Raw genomic sequence first — 18660 nt, forward strand, 5'->3', positions numbered from 1 at the left:
GATCAATATAAAACAACACCACAGAAACACTGCACATTTTACTGATGTGGTCTTTAATGGCAGTTTAGTCCAACATTATCGAGTAGCAATAACAATAATTCATGGTATGATATGGTCATGATAAATAGTCCAGGAAATAATATTAACAATTCATGATATTAAAAAACAAAAATAGAAACATGACTTTCTGGAGCTACCTCAGCTTATTTCTGTTTTTTTTTTTTCTTTTTTTTTTTGCCTTTATGGATTTATTTTACAGGACAGCTCAGAGAGGTGACAGATGTACTGAAACATCCTACTGAAGTTGCAGAGTCTGAATTTCCTCAGGAGCCTCCTTCTGGGTCCGATTCTGGGTCAAACTGGTATGGTTGAACAAAAGCACCTCCGCGAGCCATAGCGATTCATCTACCATAAAACATTAGTGCATGCTACTGTGCATAAGAGGCATCATCTTCCTGAGAGGGACGTGTAGCAGGCAAGGCCCTCCAAGTAGGCATTGACAGATGGAGCTCATTAGCATTTTTTTGATTGAGTTTACTAGCACTAGCACCACCCCCACGCCTAAAACTGTGAGGCACCTCTCACTCAGCAGAGTGATGTTCTCCCAGTTTTGATCACTAGCCCAAATGTGACCATGTAAAATTTAAACTTGCATGCTCAAAGGGTGGTAGAATATGCCACCGGAATACTACCGGTTGATCGAGCTCAGCTTGACGACAGGCAGCAGCTCTAAAATAGAGACAGTCAATGCACTTGATCACTCTGCAGCCCGTGAGAGGCATACAGATGTGAGGACAGGAAAGCCCCATGTCTTCTTCAGCTACACAAGTTGCAGACGGGATCTCTGAGGAAGAATGTGTTGTCAGCTGATATGAGGAGTGCATTGTGAGATGTGCATGATTTGCAGCGTGTCGGAGGGTTGAGTTTCCCATCTTGCCAGTCAGACACATGGTTACCTTGGCTGTTCGACTGAAGCCACCTCGGGAGTTCTCATCAGCTTTGCCAAGGGTTAAGGCAGGAACATGCTGGCCAAACCGCAGGACGTAGGGTTAGCGTTTGGGGAGACTCGGACGAGTTCGGGAACAAATCTCTTTGGTGTGTTCAGCTGCGTTGGAAGTTTTTGGAACTGTGCAGATGTTGTCTGCTCTAATTCAACATGCGAAGTCTCCGTCAGAGCCATTGGATTCTCTGGTTGTGTGCTAGCTGTATTACCATTCTGATTAGCGGTGTTCAAGCAATTCAGCGGGGTGTGTGGGAGGAATGCTTTGTGCGCACGAGAGTAGCGCCACCCACTTATTGCATCTCGCGCAAGCACAGAACGTACACACTGCTGTGGAGTTGGCAGCATGTCGAAGCACCATGTTAAATCCAACTTTTCTGCCGAGCGGGTTAGACGAGAGGCAACGGAGTGGTCGGATAAAGGCATTTGGCTGCTGGATTGAGTCTGGGTGGTGTGTGGGGACCTGTACACTCCACCGTGGGCAGTGGTAGTGCCTATGACATCATTCACTCCACTGGTGCATACTTGCACCTTCCAACACTGCTTCTACAATAAACAAAGATTTTACCATGCATATTAAAATCTCAAAGTCGATTTTTGCGCCTGTATATACAAAGTATATGAGAATACTATATTTATATTTTAGGACATTTTGCTTTTTGCACATTTACATAAACACTCCACATGTATAAGCACACAGATCCATTGATTGTATATTATTATCTATTTTACCCTAACGCTCTTACTTTTAACAACTGTGTCGAATTTAATTCCAATGCCTAGTTTTCAGGGATGTGATTTTTTTCTGATTGATCTGGTATTCTGGATTTCAGAAAATATTTCCTGAAAATATGACCCAGACGAATCATGAAGATCCGCAAAGCAATAGAACAATATTTTCTGGCTGAAAACTTTACTAACATACCAATGTAACAGCAGCAGTGCTGTCTGCATCACACACTACATGGATCTGAGTTCTGCTGCAGCTCCACCATTTGGTATCCCAAATGGTGTCAGACTTGGACAGGAAAGAGGACTCAGATGCAGAATAAGCAGAAGTAAAGTCAAGTTTTATTGATCTGTTTTTGCAACTCTCCAGAATGAATGAGAAACAAATGACTATGAAAATCTGAGAAACAAACAAAACAACCAACATGGAACATAGAATAACAGAAGGCGCTCCCGCAGGAGGAAAACCTACTCTAATCTGAGAATCAATCTTCGATATAAAAATTACAAAACAAATCTCTCCGAAGAGGAAACACCAGGCTATGAAAAATAACTGCTCTGTCTTATCAAAATTTATGAACACAAAATCACTCACGAGGAGGAGAAACAAAAGGGCTCTGAAAACTCAAAACACAAAATCTTAACCAGAAAATTACAACATAAATTCACTCTTGAGAGGACAAAAAAGGCAGATAAATAAAACAAGGTACCATCCTACTTTCTCTTACCGGCTTGACTTGACTGACGTGGAATGTGGGATGTACTCGTAGGGACCGAGGCAGACGAACCGCTGCTGGTCCAATATTCCTGGTGACTGGGAATGGACCTACGAAACGTGGAGCCAGTTTCTTGGATGCCACCTTGAGGTTGAGATCCTTCGCTGATAGCCAAACCTTTTGTCCAGGATGGTAGTTAGGAGCTGGACGTCTTCTCCGATCTGCGTTCCTTTTCACCCGATCTCCCTGCCGGATGAGAACCTGTCTGGCGGCTGCCCAGATGCGTCGACAATGCTGAACCATGGCATATGCTGAGGGTACCGAGACTTCCTTCTCATTGTCTGGAAATAAAAGGTGGTGGATAACCAAAAGCACAATGAAATGGAGAGAGACCAGTAGCCGAAGTGGGTAATGAATTATGTGCATACTCAACCCAGACCAGGTGTTTGCTCCATGTTGAGGGATTCTGGTGTACCACACATCGGAGGCCGGTTTCCAACTGTTGGTTTAGGCGTTCGGTCTGGCCGTTTGCTTTTGGGTGGTATCCTGATGTCAGACTGGCTGTGGCTCCAATTAGGCTGCAGAATTCTTTCCAGAATTTGGATATGAACTGGGGCCCCCGGTCCGAAACAATGTCTTTTGGGAATCCGTGGACTCGAAAAACTTGAGTCATCATGACTTCTGCCGTTTCTTTGGCTGACGGTAGTTTCGGTAGTGCAATGAAAATGTACCATCTTAATGAATCGATCCACCACTGTGAGTACTGTAGTGTTTCCCTGGGAGACCGGGAGCCCAGTGACAAAGTCCAGCGAGATGTCCGACCAAGGTCTGGATGGGATGGGTAGTGGTTGTAATAGTCCAGTTTGAGCCTTGGATGAAGACTTGTTGCGAACACAGACTGAACACGCCTCTATGTACTCCCGGACCTCCGACTCCATTGCTGGCCACCAGAATCTCCGGGAGATGACGTACATGGTTCGTTTGACCCCCGGATGGCATGAAAGCAGTGAGGTGTGAGCCCAATGAATCACCTGTGGCCGTAGCTCTGCGGGTACATATAGACGATCGTCGGGACAGCCACGAGGCAATGGAGCTCCACCATTTGCTTGCTTTACCTCGTTTTCTATAGACCAAGTCACCGCTCCTACCACACAGTTCAGTGGCAGGATAGGTTCGGTTTGCTTGGTCTTAGGCTCGGGATCAAAGAGTCTGGATAGCACATCAGGTTTTACGTTTCTGGATCCCGGCCTGTAAGACAAGGTAAAAGAGAAACGGTTAAAGAACAGCGCCCACCTGGCCTGGCGAGAGTTTAATCTTTTGGCCTTCCTAATAAATTCCAAATTTTTGTGATCGGTCCAGACAATGAAAGGTATCTCAGCACCCTCTAGCCAATGTCGCCATTCCTCCAACGCTAGCTTTACAGCCAACAGTTCTCAATTGCCAACGTCGTAGTTCCGTTCTGCTGCGGATAGTCGACGGGACAGGAAGGCGCATGGGTGCATCTTACCGTCTTTCTCAGATCTTTGGGACAGTACTGCTCCTACTCCATCATTAGAGGCATCTACCTCCACCACGAATTGTCTCAGGGGGTCCGGTAAGGTGAGGATGGGTGCTGTGGTGAAGCGGTGCTTGAGTTCCTGAAACACCTTTTCAGCCGCAGGGTTCCAAATGAACGGGACCTGGGTGGAGGTAAGAGCATGGAGAGGAGCAGCTGTTGCGCTGAAACCTCTGACAAACCGCCTGTAAAAGTTGGCAAAACCAAGGAATTGCTGCACCTTTTTGCGGCTGTCTGGGGTGGGCCATTCGGCTACAGCGCTAACTTTAGCCGGATCCATCTGTACTCTTCCAGGGGCTACAATGAAGCCCAGGAACAAGACAGTCTCGGCATGAAAGACACTTTTTTCAGCTTTGACATACAGATTATGTTGGAGCAACCTTTCAAGAACTTGGGTTACATGGTCCTGATGCGTGGCAAGATCGGGTGAATAAATCAGAATATCGTCCAAATACACGTAGACGAACTGGTCCAGGAATTCTCTGAGTACGTCGTTTATCATCGCCTGAAACACAGCAGGTGCGTTAGTGAGTCCAAAAGGCATAACACAGTATTTGTAGTGTCCACTGGGGGTGTTGAAGCCTGTCTTCCACTCGTCTCCTTCCCGGATTCTGACCAGATGATAGGCATTGCGAAGATCTAGTTTAGTGAATATTTTCGCCTGTTGCAACTGGTCGAAGACAGATGTCATCAGTGGAAGTGGGTAACGATTTTTTATAGTTATTTCATTCAATGGGCTATAGTCTATACATGGGCGGAGCGAACCATCCTTCTTACCCACAGAGAAGAAACCGGCTCCCGCTGGTGATGATGAGGGGCGAATGAGTCCGGCTTTCAGAGAGGCGGTGATGTATTCGTTCATAGCTTTTCTCTCGGGTCCGGATATGGAATAAAGTCGCCCCTTCGGAATGGTAGAGCCAGGAATCAGTTCAATGGCGCAGTCGTATGGACGGTGAGGAGGTAGAGACAATGCTTTGGCTTTATCAAAAACTTCCTTGAGATGGTGGTAACAGCTCGGGACGGCGGTCAGGTCCGGATATTCTGGTTCTGAGACAGGGTTAGTGGAGAACAAATTTATTTCGGCGACCGGTTCAGAAATGCAGTGTTCGGTGCATTCCTCCCCCCACCCTCTGATCTGGCCACTCTTCCAGTCTATGTGGGGATTGTGACGAAAAAGCCAAGGCTGTCCCAGAATCAGAGAGTGAGAGGTGGAGGTAAATAAATGAAATTGGATCTCCTCATGATGGTTTCCAATAGACAATCTAACCGGGTTGCTTATGTGAGTGATGACAAAAGTATCTGCTCCATTAAGAGAGCGTGCACGAATGGGTCTGGCTAGAGGCTCACAGTCAATGTGTAACTTCTTGGCTAAGTTACAATCCATTAAGCTTTCATCCGCGCCTGAGTCAATCAGTACATCCATGTCAATGTGTGAATTAATCGTAACTGGTGTGAGTACACGAACAGCAGACTTAGCAACCTGATTAGAACTCACCCCCTGGATCCGTTTGGCTGGGCATGAGTTGACTAGGTGACCGGCTTCTCCGCAATAAAAGCACCTTCCCTCCTGGCGTCTTTTCAGTCGTTCTTCCGAGGATAATCGAGCTCTTCCTAGCTGCATGGGTTCTTCTTCGGAGCGTAGATGGGATTTTTCCGGAGACACTTGGTGCGGAGTCGACCATCTTGATTCCCTTGGAGCTGTTTGGGGATCTCGGCCGCTTCGTCTCTCTTCACGGTATCTTCGGAGTTGAGTGCGACGATTGTCCGTGCGAATAGCGAGGGCGATGAGTGCGTCCAGACTGGTGGGTAAATCCAATGGAACCAACAGATCTTGAATTTCCGCTGATAATCCTTTCAGAAAGGTATGGTAGAGAGCGGCATTGTTCCACCCACTCTCAGCAGCCAGCGTGCAAAAATGAATAGCATAATCGCAAACCGAGTCTTTACCTTGTCTCAGGGTGCTGAGTTCTTGAGCCTTCTCTCTGCTGGAACACACGGGGTCGAAGGTTTTTGTCAGCGCCGTCTGGAATCCGACAATGGTCTCACATACTGTGGAATTTCGGCTCCATTCGGCCGAAGCCCAAGCTTTGGCCCGCCCGGTTAGGTGTGAGATCATAAAAGCCACCTTGGCTCGTTCGGTCAGAAAAGCTTGAGGCATTAGCTCAAAGTGAATCGAACAGTCTATTAAAAAGGTTCGACAAAGTCCCGGCTCACCGGCGTACTTAGTTGGAGGGGCCAGTTTGCAAGAGGCTCCTCCGGATGATGCTTGTACTTCTGGGGTGGCTGGAGAAGGCGGAATCGGAGTGGCGGGGCTTTGGCGACAGAATTGTCCCAGTAGCTCCTGGATCTGGGAGAAGAGTTGCCCCATGTTGGCAGCCATGGCGGTCTGGAACTCCTCCTGGTGGGTTAGGCGAGCTTCCTGGGTCCGCAGCACCTCCGAGAGTCGCTCTGCTTCTGCTGAGTTCATAGCTGGCCAAAGTACACTGTCAGACTTGGACAGGAAAGAGGACTCAGATGCAGAATAAGCAGAAGTTAAAGTCAAGTTTTATTGATCTGTTTTTGCAACTCTCCAGAATGAATGAGAAACAAATGACTATGAAAATCTGAGAAACAAACAAAACAACCAACATGGAACAGAAATAACAGAAAGCGCTCCCGCAGGAGGAAAACCTACTCTAATCTGAGAATCAATCTTCGATATAAAAATTACAAAACAAATCTCTCCGAAGAGGAAACACCAGGCTATGAAAAATAACTGCTCTGTCTTATCAAAATTTATGAACACAAAATCACTCACGAGGAGGAGAAACAAAAGGGCTCTGAAAACTCAAACTCAAAACACAAAATCTTAACCAGAAAATTACAACATAAATTCACTCTTCTTGAGAGGACAAAAAGGCAGATAAATAAAACAAGAAATATACTTAGCGATTCGAGGGTCAGAACTGTGGTAACTGGCTTGGGTACACGACATGGAAGACGAAATACTTTGGCGACGCATACAGGGGAAGACAAAGACTTTATACAAATGGGGAAGGGGAGCACAGGTGGAAACAATCAGGAATTAGGGATGACGTCAGACCGGGGACACAAGAGGAAGAGCAAGTGACCTGAAACGAGAGGAGAGTTACTTTTCAAAATAAAACATGAAATTCACGAGACAGATCCAAAGACAAGACAACCTCACCGTGGTGTGACAAATGGTATTCAATGTAAGCTTGATTACAAATTTAGTTCGTTTTCATCCTTTGTTCTTGATTTTTCTGTAACTACGTAGTGTAATACATTATTTTTTGCCTGCTTTAACTGTGTATAGTTATTTTTTGATGTTGCGCTGTTGTACTGAGCCTGCACATTGATCAACAGTGCAATGCAGATGTGCCATGTCTTTTCAGGGGGTAAGGTCATCAGCTTTTTCCAGATTCAAATTTGCAAGTTACATGATTTAAGAAACTGTATAATGGATGGTTTGATTTCGAAACAACCTTGGACAGGAAAGGTGGCAGATGCGCTTGATAACCAGGGGTGGACACTAAAAAAAAACAAAAAAAAACAACTTCCTTACATCATCTGCATGTTTTAAAGGTGACATATTATGCTCATTTCTGCTTCCTGACATGGTTCCCTGATGTCTAAATGGAATGTTAGTAACATGCTTTGGTCGAAAAAGCTTAAGGATTGAGCACAGCAAGGTTCTTGAAACACCAGTTTCACAGCCCTCCTCCAGGCGCGGCCGGTTTCAGTGCCTCTCCCTTTAAATGCTAATAAGCTACTACGTGCACCGCCCAAAGATGTATTTGCGCCGCCCACCTCTCCCTGCCTGCGGAAGATGTGAGGACGGCATTGTGTGACCTTGGCAACGGCTGAGTTACCGGAAGAAATGGCCGCCGGACAACAAACTGCGGTGCAACCGTACATGTTCGAGCCGGAGTCCGACCCAGAACAACAAGAGGCTCCAGAAGGAGTTCAGCAGCCAAGAATGAACATGGATGTTTCTCAGTGTTTGGTAGTTTACTTTTTTTTTTTTTCTTTTTTTTTACCTCGACATTACTTGTTACTTGTTACTGCATAGACAAATGGAAGTTTTACGGGCTTAGAAGCCGTCTGCCCCGTGCTGTTACAGATCACAACCCCCTTCTCCCGATTCGAGTGTTTACATAACAAAGCTTAGCCAAACCTCGACTGGCGTTTATTGCTCTGCAGTTGCAGTAACACGGATGCAATTTAGCAATTGCCGTTACGAGAGAAAGGCGTAACCCCGTATTATTATTTACTTTTATGTGGCCAGGTAAGTCAATTGAGAACCTGCTCTTATTTGCAGTGACGACCTGTAATTAGCTAGCAATGTCCAACAACTGTAGTTTTCAATAAGCCACAGTTGCCTCCCGTCACCTCTCTACCAGCAGTATTGTTTTTGAACCGGTTCCAACAGTCTATATACTTTAAATATTACAAAAGAAACAACGCAATGTGATTGATTGGCTATGTAGCTTCCAATGAATGATATGAATTCTGCTTAAAAACAGGTGTTCCTGTGGCAGTTGTGAACAAGTGCCTACAGAGCCTGAGAATATATGCTGTATGGAAATACCACAGGTAAGTGTGAACACTGGGCAAACAAGGTTGTTATTTTGCAGTCTCTTTTCTTTAATCCATTGTCACTCACTTACCTTTCATAACGTCTAGGTTACACGAAGACTTAGTTACAGCAGCTTCCTGAGCCACCATCCTGCATGCTGGACCATCCTGGCCTAGAGCCTGTCTGCCTGAATGTGTTTTCACTGCAGAATGCACTGAACATTTATCGGGCAGATTGCGGACCTTTACGTCTGAGGGGAATAGTGCAGTAAGCTTTTTAGGCCCATAAATATTATTAATTTATTGCAAAAGTGTTATGAAGTACATAACTGCTTCCTCTGTCTTACATTGCTTATAGTTTATCTTTACTATCTTTTACTTGGTAACATGAAAACTACATATCAAACAATGAAAACAGACAGAACAGTTGGGAGAGATGTTTTATTGCAAGAAACAATTGTAGACATACAAAATAAATATCTAAAGTGGAACAGTTAAACTTGCCAGGTGCCATGGATTTGAACATTCAGTGCTGACTTTCTACTGATTTGTGTCCAGCCAATATAGATACCTAGCCTACAGAAGCTTTGTAAGCTGGTGCTGGTGCTTTCTGGGGCGAAGAGTGAGAGCTGTGCTGCCTGCCTGTGTGGTGCTGAGGATTCATGCAGAGTTCCCTGACGCTGAAGGACAGTATGTTAGGTTCAGTCCTGTCCTTGATTGAACCTTGAGACGTAACTGGCTATAACGTCCAGCTTGTTGGGTCTTTCATACTGAGCCGAGAGGTCTTCAGGGATTCTAAGTTTCAGCACCTCGTTCACATATGGGCCAGGGTCCTGGAAAACCTTCTCGAAGATCAGGTCCAACAGTGCATCAACGTAGTCTGCAGTGCAATAAACAAAAATTACAAGAAACAATGTTTACAAGAAAATGCACAAGAACCAAAAAGCCTTGTGCTGCAGTGTTGTCAAGTGTCTCTTCGTGTTTCTCCTAATTTATACATTCTCCTTATTTATTATTTTGAAAACCATCAAAAAAATCATTCAGATTTTATTTGTGTTTATTTTCAACCTTGTGTTATTGCCTGTGTGTCCATCTTTATTTTTTATTCATGGGGTTCAAATAAGAGATTGTAAAACTTACGGAATGTTGGCTCTGCTTTCACAGGCTTTGCAGTTCATTCTCCATGCTTAGATTTGGGGAGGTTGACTGTACAGCAGCTCTCCACCTGTAGATGTTGCCTGTGGTCAGTCAGTATTTTCATTGTAATGCAGGGCAGCCAGGTAGAGTCTTGGGTGGAAAAACAGTACTTTAAAAATCATAGTATACACACTAAACTAAAATCAGCTGTCCACCAGTCCATATTCATAACAGAGTAAAACAAAATTACATATTAGAGTAACATAGTGACTAACATTACATCATATGCTTTTGTTCAACAAACCTGTGCTTCTGAAGTGAGGCCGGAGAGTTCTCATGGAAAGCTGTGTGCCAACCGTGCATTTCACTGGTTGGTCTGTCTGGCAGGCAACATGATGCACTACAGACTGCTGTACAGATGTGCTTGGCTAAACACAAAAGGAAGGAATATGTTATGTGTCCGTTTCTCATGTTACATAAAACAAAGCTATGTAGACAGAAATGATGATTAAAACAATCCATTTGATAAGGCAAATTCTGGCAAATCATAATCCGAGCAAACCCATGCAAATTCCTCATTTCACATTAGATTTAGTAAGTGAGCAATACATATTGTGTCCATGCCTTCATATAACTAACGTTAATCGTAGCACAGCAGACAGGTAACCCCTGTCTCAGGCTCCAAAGCAAAGTAAAGATTGCTTGACTGCAGATAAAGTTTTGGTACTGTCAGATCGGGTCTCTCGTACCAGCAGCTAACACTACACACGTAGTTACGTGTATATCAACACAAAATAAGTCGTTCGACTGCCAAGGTGCTCCTGGGCATCTAACACACTGTCCTTTAGCCTTTAGCACAACATGCTAATTGACGTAACGTAGCTCACTGGCCGTGAATAACAGAGCATTTCATACTGTCCTCTCTGCGTGTTCACGGCGGAACATTAGCTCTCCGTCCGCGAACAACTGAGACAATTTCACACCGTCTGATCGGCTGTGAGCACGTGGAGGAGACGGTTTCCCATGCGTGTTCAAGTCGGAACAGTAGCTGTAGTAACTGAGAAGTTGTCCGCGGACGATGAGCTAGCTAGCGCTGTTCGGCCGTGAACATGACGATGGCTAGCTAGCGCTGTTCACGGCCGAGTAGCGCTAGCTAGCTCGTCGTCCGCGGACAACTGGGACAATTTCACACCGTCTGATCGGCTGTGAGCATGTGGAAGAGACGGTTTCCCATGCGTGTTCATGACGGAACAGTAGCTGTAGCAACTGAGAAGTTGTCTGCGGACGATGAGCTAGCTAGCGCTGCTCGGCCGAGCAGCGCTAGCTAGCTCGTCGTCCGCGGACAACATCTTAGTGGATCACCGGCCGGTTAGAAGCGATCAAATCTCAATATGCCAATTCAATTTCTCAGTTCACTGTCATGAGTGCTGATATGACAAATTAAGGTTAGGCAACATTAACATTACCGTGAATCCTAAGACCAGTAAGCCCACTGTTGTAACATTAGCTCAGCCTCATATTTACATCACCCGTTAGCTCATGTGCTAAACAGCCAAAGTAACACAAACAACACTGTTTTTAAAAATACTTACAGTTTCTTCTTCTGTGGCGTTGACACGGACAGTGGGTATTGATCCATCTTTGAGGAACAATCTCGTTGCCAGTCCAGCCTGATACTGACCCTGGTTGCTGAAACAGTCCGGTGTGAAGTGATTGGCACAGACAACAACGCTTTTGCTCAGTGAAGCTGGGACGTTTCCCTGAAAAAAAAAAAATTGCCACTTCGCTCTGATATCCTTTTTGGTAGGAAGGCAATGTAGGGAAACATGAGTGTCCGTACATCCGACGACAGAGCAGGAGTGCTTGGCTTTCGGGTTGCACATGGTTGCGGTCAGGTTGTCGCATACAAGTGAAGCGAGAAAATGGCAGATCCTCCTTCGGGTAGCCTGAGTAATATGGGAGGAGATATCCAGCGTGAGGGCTGGAGCATTCAAATCACCCGCACTCTCACGTAAGTGTGCGGGTGAAATCCAAATGGCTCTCTTAGAGACACATTTCCTGACTCCGCCTGTAGAGGTAGAGGTCCTAAATCCTAAATCACTCTTAAGGGGTCGGGAGGCACTCCGGATATGCAATTATACATAGTAAAGCAAGGAAAAAGTGGGTTTTGCATAATATGTCCCCTTTAAAAGAAAAAGTTGAATCAAAACTAAGGCAGGCTTGACCAAAGTGTAAGAGATCCAAAGAGATCTTTAGTTTAATAGTGTGGTCTCCCAAATTAAACCAAAGCAATTTGCGTGGCTAGATTTTACTACAAGTACAGAAAAAGGGCAAATCAAGTTTTTGTATTAGTTTTTGTGAAGTGCCCCTTTGAGGTCAACAAAGAGTGTAGACAAGCACATGCACTCACAATCTGTACACATTTTAGCAACTACATTGCTATCTGTGGTAAATATTACATGCTATACTTATATAAGATCTCAAAAGTACTTATCTGTCAACAATTTCATACAGAAAATAACATTTTAAATATGTTTATCCACTTGAAAAACAACATCTTTCTGGTAAACAGGTGAGTCTCTGTAAACAGACGCTGCTCATTATTTCCTGTTTCTAGTCCGTGATTCTCACTTTTGAAATACCCAAAAGCAGCATTTCATCCAGATAAAATGTAAGATTGGATCTGAATGTTCAGGATCAGAAATTTTTGGACCTGCTTTGAAATTACCAATTTTCAGAACAGATCAGGATTTAGTCCAATCCGGCCAAAAGAATCCTGTGCCTCAAGGATGAGTTTCATTACATTGTGGTGACTATAACTGTATGTGACATTAAAATATTTTCCTCTTCTAAATATTGAATTGCAACCAGGGCATATGAGCGGAGCGAGTGGGGAACGGAACAGGGAGCGGAGCGTGCGAAATATAGTCGGAGCGCAGAGCGGGTTTTAATCCAAAGGCCAGAGCGATGGTTCCGTTTTGCTCCAGTTCCATTACGATACCACTGGCAGTTCAAGGCCATCCACTGGCTCAAACAGACAGAACACAGAAAGAGGACGAGGTGACAGCCCAAAACAATCTACTGCTCTTTACAAACTAAAAACGGTTTCAATCGACTGGCTCTCTCCAGCAACAAAGCCGCTGCACGTCAGTTTAGGCCACATCCGCCATTGTGTCCCAGGCGAATTCAGTGGAAAACATCAGGAATTGCTCCCTCTTATAAATTTGAGTGAGCGTGGAGCAATTTCACCGGTGCTGAATGAAATTTAGGGTGCGCAAAGAGCGGTCTTTGAGCAGGGCTGTCTCGTATAACTTTGAGCGATGGAGCGAAGGAGCAAACGCCCACATAACCGGAGTGGAAATTCTCGCCGCTCAACTTCGCTCACTCGCTCTGATTGCAAAATAAAGTCAGTACAACCAGTGTACATACAAGTTAGATATGCTGGCTGGATATAACATGCAATTATTTGTTTATATATTCAGTATTCTGTTGTGGCACCCTGTCACCAGAGAACACTGTCACCAGAGAATCCCTAAAGCAGCATCTGACTGCAGCTTCTACCTGACAAGTGACCAGTTCTACAGACCACCTGTCTATCAGTCTCTGGTGAGTGGTAGTTTCTTAAAGGTTCCATATCATAAGAAAACATGTTTTGTCTGGTCTCTACATATATAAGCTGGTCCTCCCTGAGCCTGCCAACTCCAAGAATGAGGAAAACAAGCGATTCCTGCATGGCCTCTGCAGCCCACCCACTGGTAACATGGCACTCCTACAGGCTGTTCAGAATCTGCTCCTTCACTCCAGTCATTATCATAGGCCGGCCTCCGCTGCATGGTAATAGGAGATATCCGAGAGGGGGCGTTTATCCCCGAGGTGAAGTTTGGTGTGTCCAGCAGTGAGACAGCAGTGTTTCACAATGTCGTCACTCAAAGCTAGACAAACAAATAACTCTGTTGTTGGTTGTAAAATTCAACATGAGTGCCTATATTCTGTCCCAGCTACAGAACAACAGAGGAGACAGTGGTTGCGTTTCATATTTTAAGACAACGTGCCAGCTGCGGTTCATGTTAGCTTGTGTGTGTGTGCTAATCGCTTCACATCGGACTGCTTCAATAATGAGGGTCAGTACAAAGCTGGCTTTGCCTCGACACTGACCCTGGTAAAAGGATCAGTCCCAACCGTACCGGACCCAGCAACTGCACCCGAGCCACTGAAAAAGTGTCGCCACGGTTTAATAGTATTTATAGTTACCTACACGGATGGTGAAGTCAGCTGGAAATTGAGTAGCTAGTTAGCTCTGCTTCAGTCCGCTATGCAATGGCGTCTGAAGCAAGTTTAATGTTAATGATATTACGATGGAGATTGGTTGTCACAGTAAAAAGTCTGGAAACATGTGCAGACTGGAGACGATGCGAACAGTGTCCAAGAGTTTGGAGACTGAGTTGGAGACAAACACAGCTTTCACTAGCTCTTAGCCATTAGCTTCATGGTGGTAAATGTAACAACACACGAACAAACTGGCATTATACAGACACACTAACCACCCTGAAACGTCCTCCTGCAGCCACAGAGTCTGTACTTCTTCAGGAGCCTCTCCTTCTGGGTCCCATTCTGGGTCAAAAACTAGTTCGGTTGAGTGAAAAATCTCTGCGAGCCATAGCGATACATCCACCGTAAACATGAGCGTATGCTACTGCTAACATCTCCATGAGGGTGATGTAGCAGTGAGGGCTCTTGAAGTAGGCGTTGACAGATGGAGCTCATTAGTATTTAAAGGTGCAGGCACAGAAACAGACTGCTCTGAATAGAGCTTTGTAGGGCGACTTTTAGACAGCTGAAATTTAGGACCACGGATGGGTTTGAGGCAATGCATATTGAATACAGAGCTGTTGGACCTCTGACAGCTGTGTGAAATTGATGAAAACAGTATAATATGGGACCTTTAATAGGTGCATTAAAGTCAGTAAATAGTAACTGTGACAGCAAGTAGACGTAGACTGAACTGATATAGAGAAAAAAAGAAAGAGATTTCTCCCTTATCTGACTGCAATAAATGGATCAAAGGACACCGATTATAATGCTGCCTTGTAAATAGACTGAAGTTATTCAATTGTTTGCTGGATGGAATTTGGACCAATCAGGGCTATGTTTTGCTGAGACATATTTCACATCACTTTTTTGTGCTGTCTTGGTACGAGAAGATATGTTGTTGCTATAGATGTCTGCAAATGGCCAGAGTAAGTGATAATCATCCCCTCCTCCATCGATGTTCATGAATGTACAGACATCAGCGATGTCAATGTTATAATGTCAGTGTGAATGTCAATGGCGATGGGCTTCTGCGACACAGCATCACAGGAAATCCTTTGATGAGTTCAATATTTGCAACTAAATTACACAAATTCCACCTATTCACGTCTTTTCATTGACTTTGTACATAAAGCAAATAATTCACCTCCTGTTTGGTCTGAGCACACCATTAAACTGAATTCTGCCTTCAGATTTTAGCTTACTAGCTAGCTAGCTTAGATGCTAGTTTAGCTGTCTTGCAAACAGGATCATCATAATGCAAAAATCAATTCAGAGTATCAAAAGGAAAAACAATATCTACTCACTTATGTTCAAAAAGCTGATGTGTTTAAATGCAAAGTACTGTGATGTCAAAGCATGTCCAAGGCATGAAAAAAAACATAAACATTTAAAACACATATGGGATTATCAGCCATTTACTTTGTGGTGTTTTATTCAAAATGTTATTGATGATGCATCATGTTTCAGATACTGTATGCAAATAGCCAGAAGGTCAGCGTTTGAAAGTTTTCTGTCTCATAATTTCCTGTCTCCAGTGTTCATTTCTAATCCTTACTGTGATGGCTGGTCCAGCGAAAGCCAGGCTGAGCAGCATCAGAAGGGGGATGACCTCATGGTTGGGATCGATGTAGGGGAGGCTCAAGCTGCGGTCATGGCAGTTGAATCCAGACTTCACCGGCTTAAACACATCTGTCCACTCCAGGAAGTACAGACTGACCACAGAAGACACCAGGATTGGCAGCTGTCAACAGACACAACCGAAGACAGGAAGAAAAAGATATCAGATATCAGCTGAGGCAGGAGCAGCTCTAATAGATTTCCAATGAATAAATACATAGATAAACAGGCTGTGAATGCTGCAAATATCCCCATAAACCATGGTTCAATGACCATGTTAATTTGATTTGATAATGAGAACGAAGAAAAGGAAATAGTTTTCATGACCTGAGGGGGTGAGGATGGATCTGAGGGTGATGAAAGCTGGCATGCGGAAGGAAACACGTTTATGATGCTCCAACTGAGCTCTGCACCAAACTACCATATGAATTCTCCTCATTCCAATAAACTAAATGAGAAACCGTTAGTCCATATTTATTATAGCCAGCTTGAGCAATCACATAAGACCAATTATAACGCAGCAGTTCAATCCAAACCATGAAATAAAGTTAAAGAAATAAAGCTGTGGTTCATCTCTCAACTGAGCTAATCAAAGTGCTCTAGTGGTCTGCGGAAGATAGCCAGGGATAGACTCTGCACAGGGATCTGTTGGTTATGCAAATTTCTGCTTTTTTCACTACTGACCTGTCACAGTGTTACACTGTGTACTATGGTTTGGTGGAATTTTACCAGTGCATATCCAGTCCTGTCAGGAGCACTCGGAGAGCAGAGCTGTGCAGCTGAGAAGACATACTGTTCACCAGAGACATCAGCCTGTTTTCACATGTTACAGCTACATATCACAAGTATATGGGAGGAAAACTAGAGATCCCAAGATGGCACATCTTTAAAAAGACAGCTATTTGCCTACTGCATACACAAAAAACTGTTTGCTCTCTCACTGGTTAATTAATTCTGTGTTTAGCAGCACAGGAAGTTTCTTTCTTTTTCTACCTCAGTCATTCTCCGCAGAATCCCAACCAGAAGATCACAATCCTCTCTCCACCAACTCTAAATACCTGCCAGAGTGAATTCAAAGAACTCACCCCAATCTTTAAAGTAAAATATGTGCTGGTGCCAGAATACCTCTCCACCTTATTTCCCATACACTATTCTTATGCTTATCCATCCCCAGAATGTACAAAAATCGTCCAATTTCAAAACTTTTTGATATCATGATGCTCCCACTTGAATTAGAATATGTCCTTGTTTGAAAGGCCTGTCCTTGTTTTGAACTGCCCCTTTCTCTTTGTTATACATAAGTTAAACTTTCCACCTTTTCTTTCTTTTTCATTACATTTGAATAGAATAGAATACAATCCAATAGAATAGAATACAATAGAATAGATCTTTATTGTCATAGTACATTGTACAACGAAATTGCAAAGCACACCCATTATTAGGGCAAATTTTAGATGAAAAACATAAGAAAAACATAAGAACATTGATAGGAAGGGTTAAATTGTTGAATTTTTGAAGGAATTATTGAAGGATAAAAAACAAAAACAAACAAACAAAAAAACCCCCATAAATACCAAGCACACAGCTCACATGCACCATGTCATACTCACAGTCATGAGATTTTTCCACAGTCATGAGAATTATTGTACAGTCAGGCACACATTCTTTTCATGCCCTGATTGTATTCAGTGACATTATTGTTCTTGGGTGAAAACTGTTCTTGAACCTGAAACTAATATAAAAGTTTTTTGGGGCTTTTTCAACAGGATAACTGAAGAGTCTAACAGGAAACAGGGTAAGAGAAGGGGAGTGACACACAGCAAGGGGACCTGGGCCGGGAGTCGGGCCCGGGTCCGCTGCAGAGCCTCGGCACATGAGTCGCGTGCGCTACCAACCAAGCTAAGTGGTGCCCCTATATAAAAGTTTTAACCATGCTTCTTAATTAATCCTTAAAACTAAAACTGTGATGATTTGAAAACTGTAAAAAGATTTCTAAAAACTGAATACATTCCCACTAGTTCAAAGTCTTCTGACTCTTTAAAAGTTGGAATGGTGTCTCTAGCTTGAACTATGAGGGACAAGGAGAGGATGAAATAGATGAGTTTTGAAGAGGACTTTAAGATTTCCACATTTAATTCCATTGACACTAATTAAACTGCTGCTAGAGCACCATCTATTGGCTGATTGCACCAAATTTTGCACAAACCCTCATCAGGCCATGGCACACAATTGATGAAAGTGTTGTGGTAATCAGAATGTATTTGGTGAAAATGCAAAAGATTGTCTGTTTTGAACACAATGTGCAGGAATTTGTTGTGTTATATTTTGGGCATCTTTTGGTCAATCAAAATTCCTTTGATAACTTTTTGTCAGCAGGAGTGTCCACAGATGCTTCATGCAAATTTTGGTGCAAATCAGTCAAATTGCCTAGGAGGAGTTCGAAAAAGTAGGTTTATCATTTGTCGCGATGTTCAAAATGGAAAGTTACTGCAAAAGTGGGCGGGGCCTACACCACACAATTCAAGTGAATTCAGGGAACATGTAGACATAAGGTTTAACAATGTGCAACATATTATGTGGGACTTATGGGCCCAAAAAATGCTTTTGCATTGAAAATAGCACCATCTGCTGGTTATTTTTGGTGTGTGAGTTACAGAGGCCATTATAGCACCTCTATGAATTTAATTTCCATAAGTGTTACGGTGTGGGCACAGTAACAAATATTAAACTAGACAAATTGCATTTCCTGCGAAAATACAGTGTGAATGCTGAAGGCCGAAGGGAAATCTGCTGAATGTTCTGCTAACAAGCTGAAAAAGCTGAAAAGCTAAGGGCAGAAAGAGCATAAAAAGCTGAACACGCTGATAGCTGAACAGTTTCTGTAGCTGAACATGAAGCTGAATGTATAAAGAAACTCAAAAGGCAGAGAGATGAATATTTTCAAAAGATGGCAAGACAGAAAAGCTGAAGAGGGCTGAAAGAGTTTTAAAAGTTGAACATTTTCAAAGCTGAACATG

At 43.7% G+C, this 18660-nt stretch overlaps 1 protein-coding gene and 2 long non-coding RNA genes across 3 annotated transcripts in view; 1 reads left to right on the top strand and 2 right to left on the bottom strand.

The window, feature by feature from the left end:
• LOC119008774 (2-lysophosphatidate phosphatase PLPPR4) overlaps window positions 1–18660 on the bottom strand; it is a 79553-nt gene that overhangs the window by 31394 nt on the left and 29499 nt on the right. Inside the window, exon 2 of the mRNA XM_037079429.1 lies at window positions 15582–15767. Coding sequence (XP_036935324.1) covers window positions 15582–15767 — 186 coding nt within the window. The remainder of the gene's footprint in view (window positions 1–15581; window positions 15768–18660) is intronic.
• On the top strand, window positions 7735–9269 carry LOC119008807. The gene is made up of 4 exons (XR_005071559.1): window positions 7735–8006; window positions 8527–8596; window positions 8687–8846; window positions 9137–9269. It is a non-coding gene; the product is annotated as an uncharacterized LOC119008807 (long non-coding RNA).
• LOC119008798 lies at window positions 9005–10079 on the bottom strand. The gene is made up of 3 exons (XR_005071547.1): window positions 10020–10079; window positions 9719–9865; window positions 9005–9458 (listed from the first exon to the last, which is right to left on the bottom strand). It is a non-coding gene; the product is annotated as an uncharacterized LOC119008798 (long non-coding RNA).

This window comes from Acanthopagrus latus, chromosome 19, assembly GCF_904848185.1.
Source record: "Acanthopagrus latus isolate v.2019 chromosome 19, fAcaLat1.1, whole genome shotgun sequence".
Classification (NCBI taxonomy): domain Eukaryota; kingdom Metazoa; phylum Chordata; class Actinopteri; order Spariformes; family Sparidae; genus Acanthopagrus; species Acanthopagrus latus.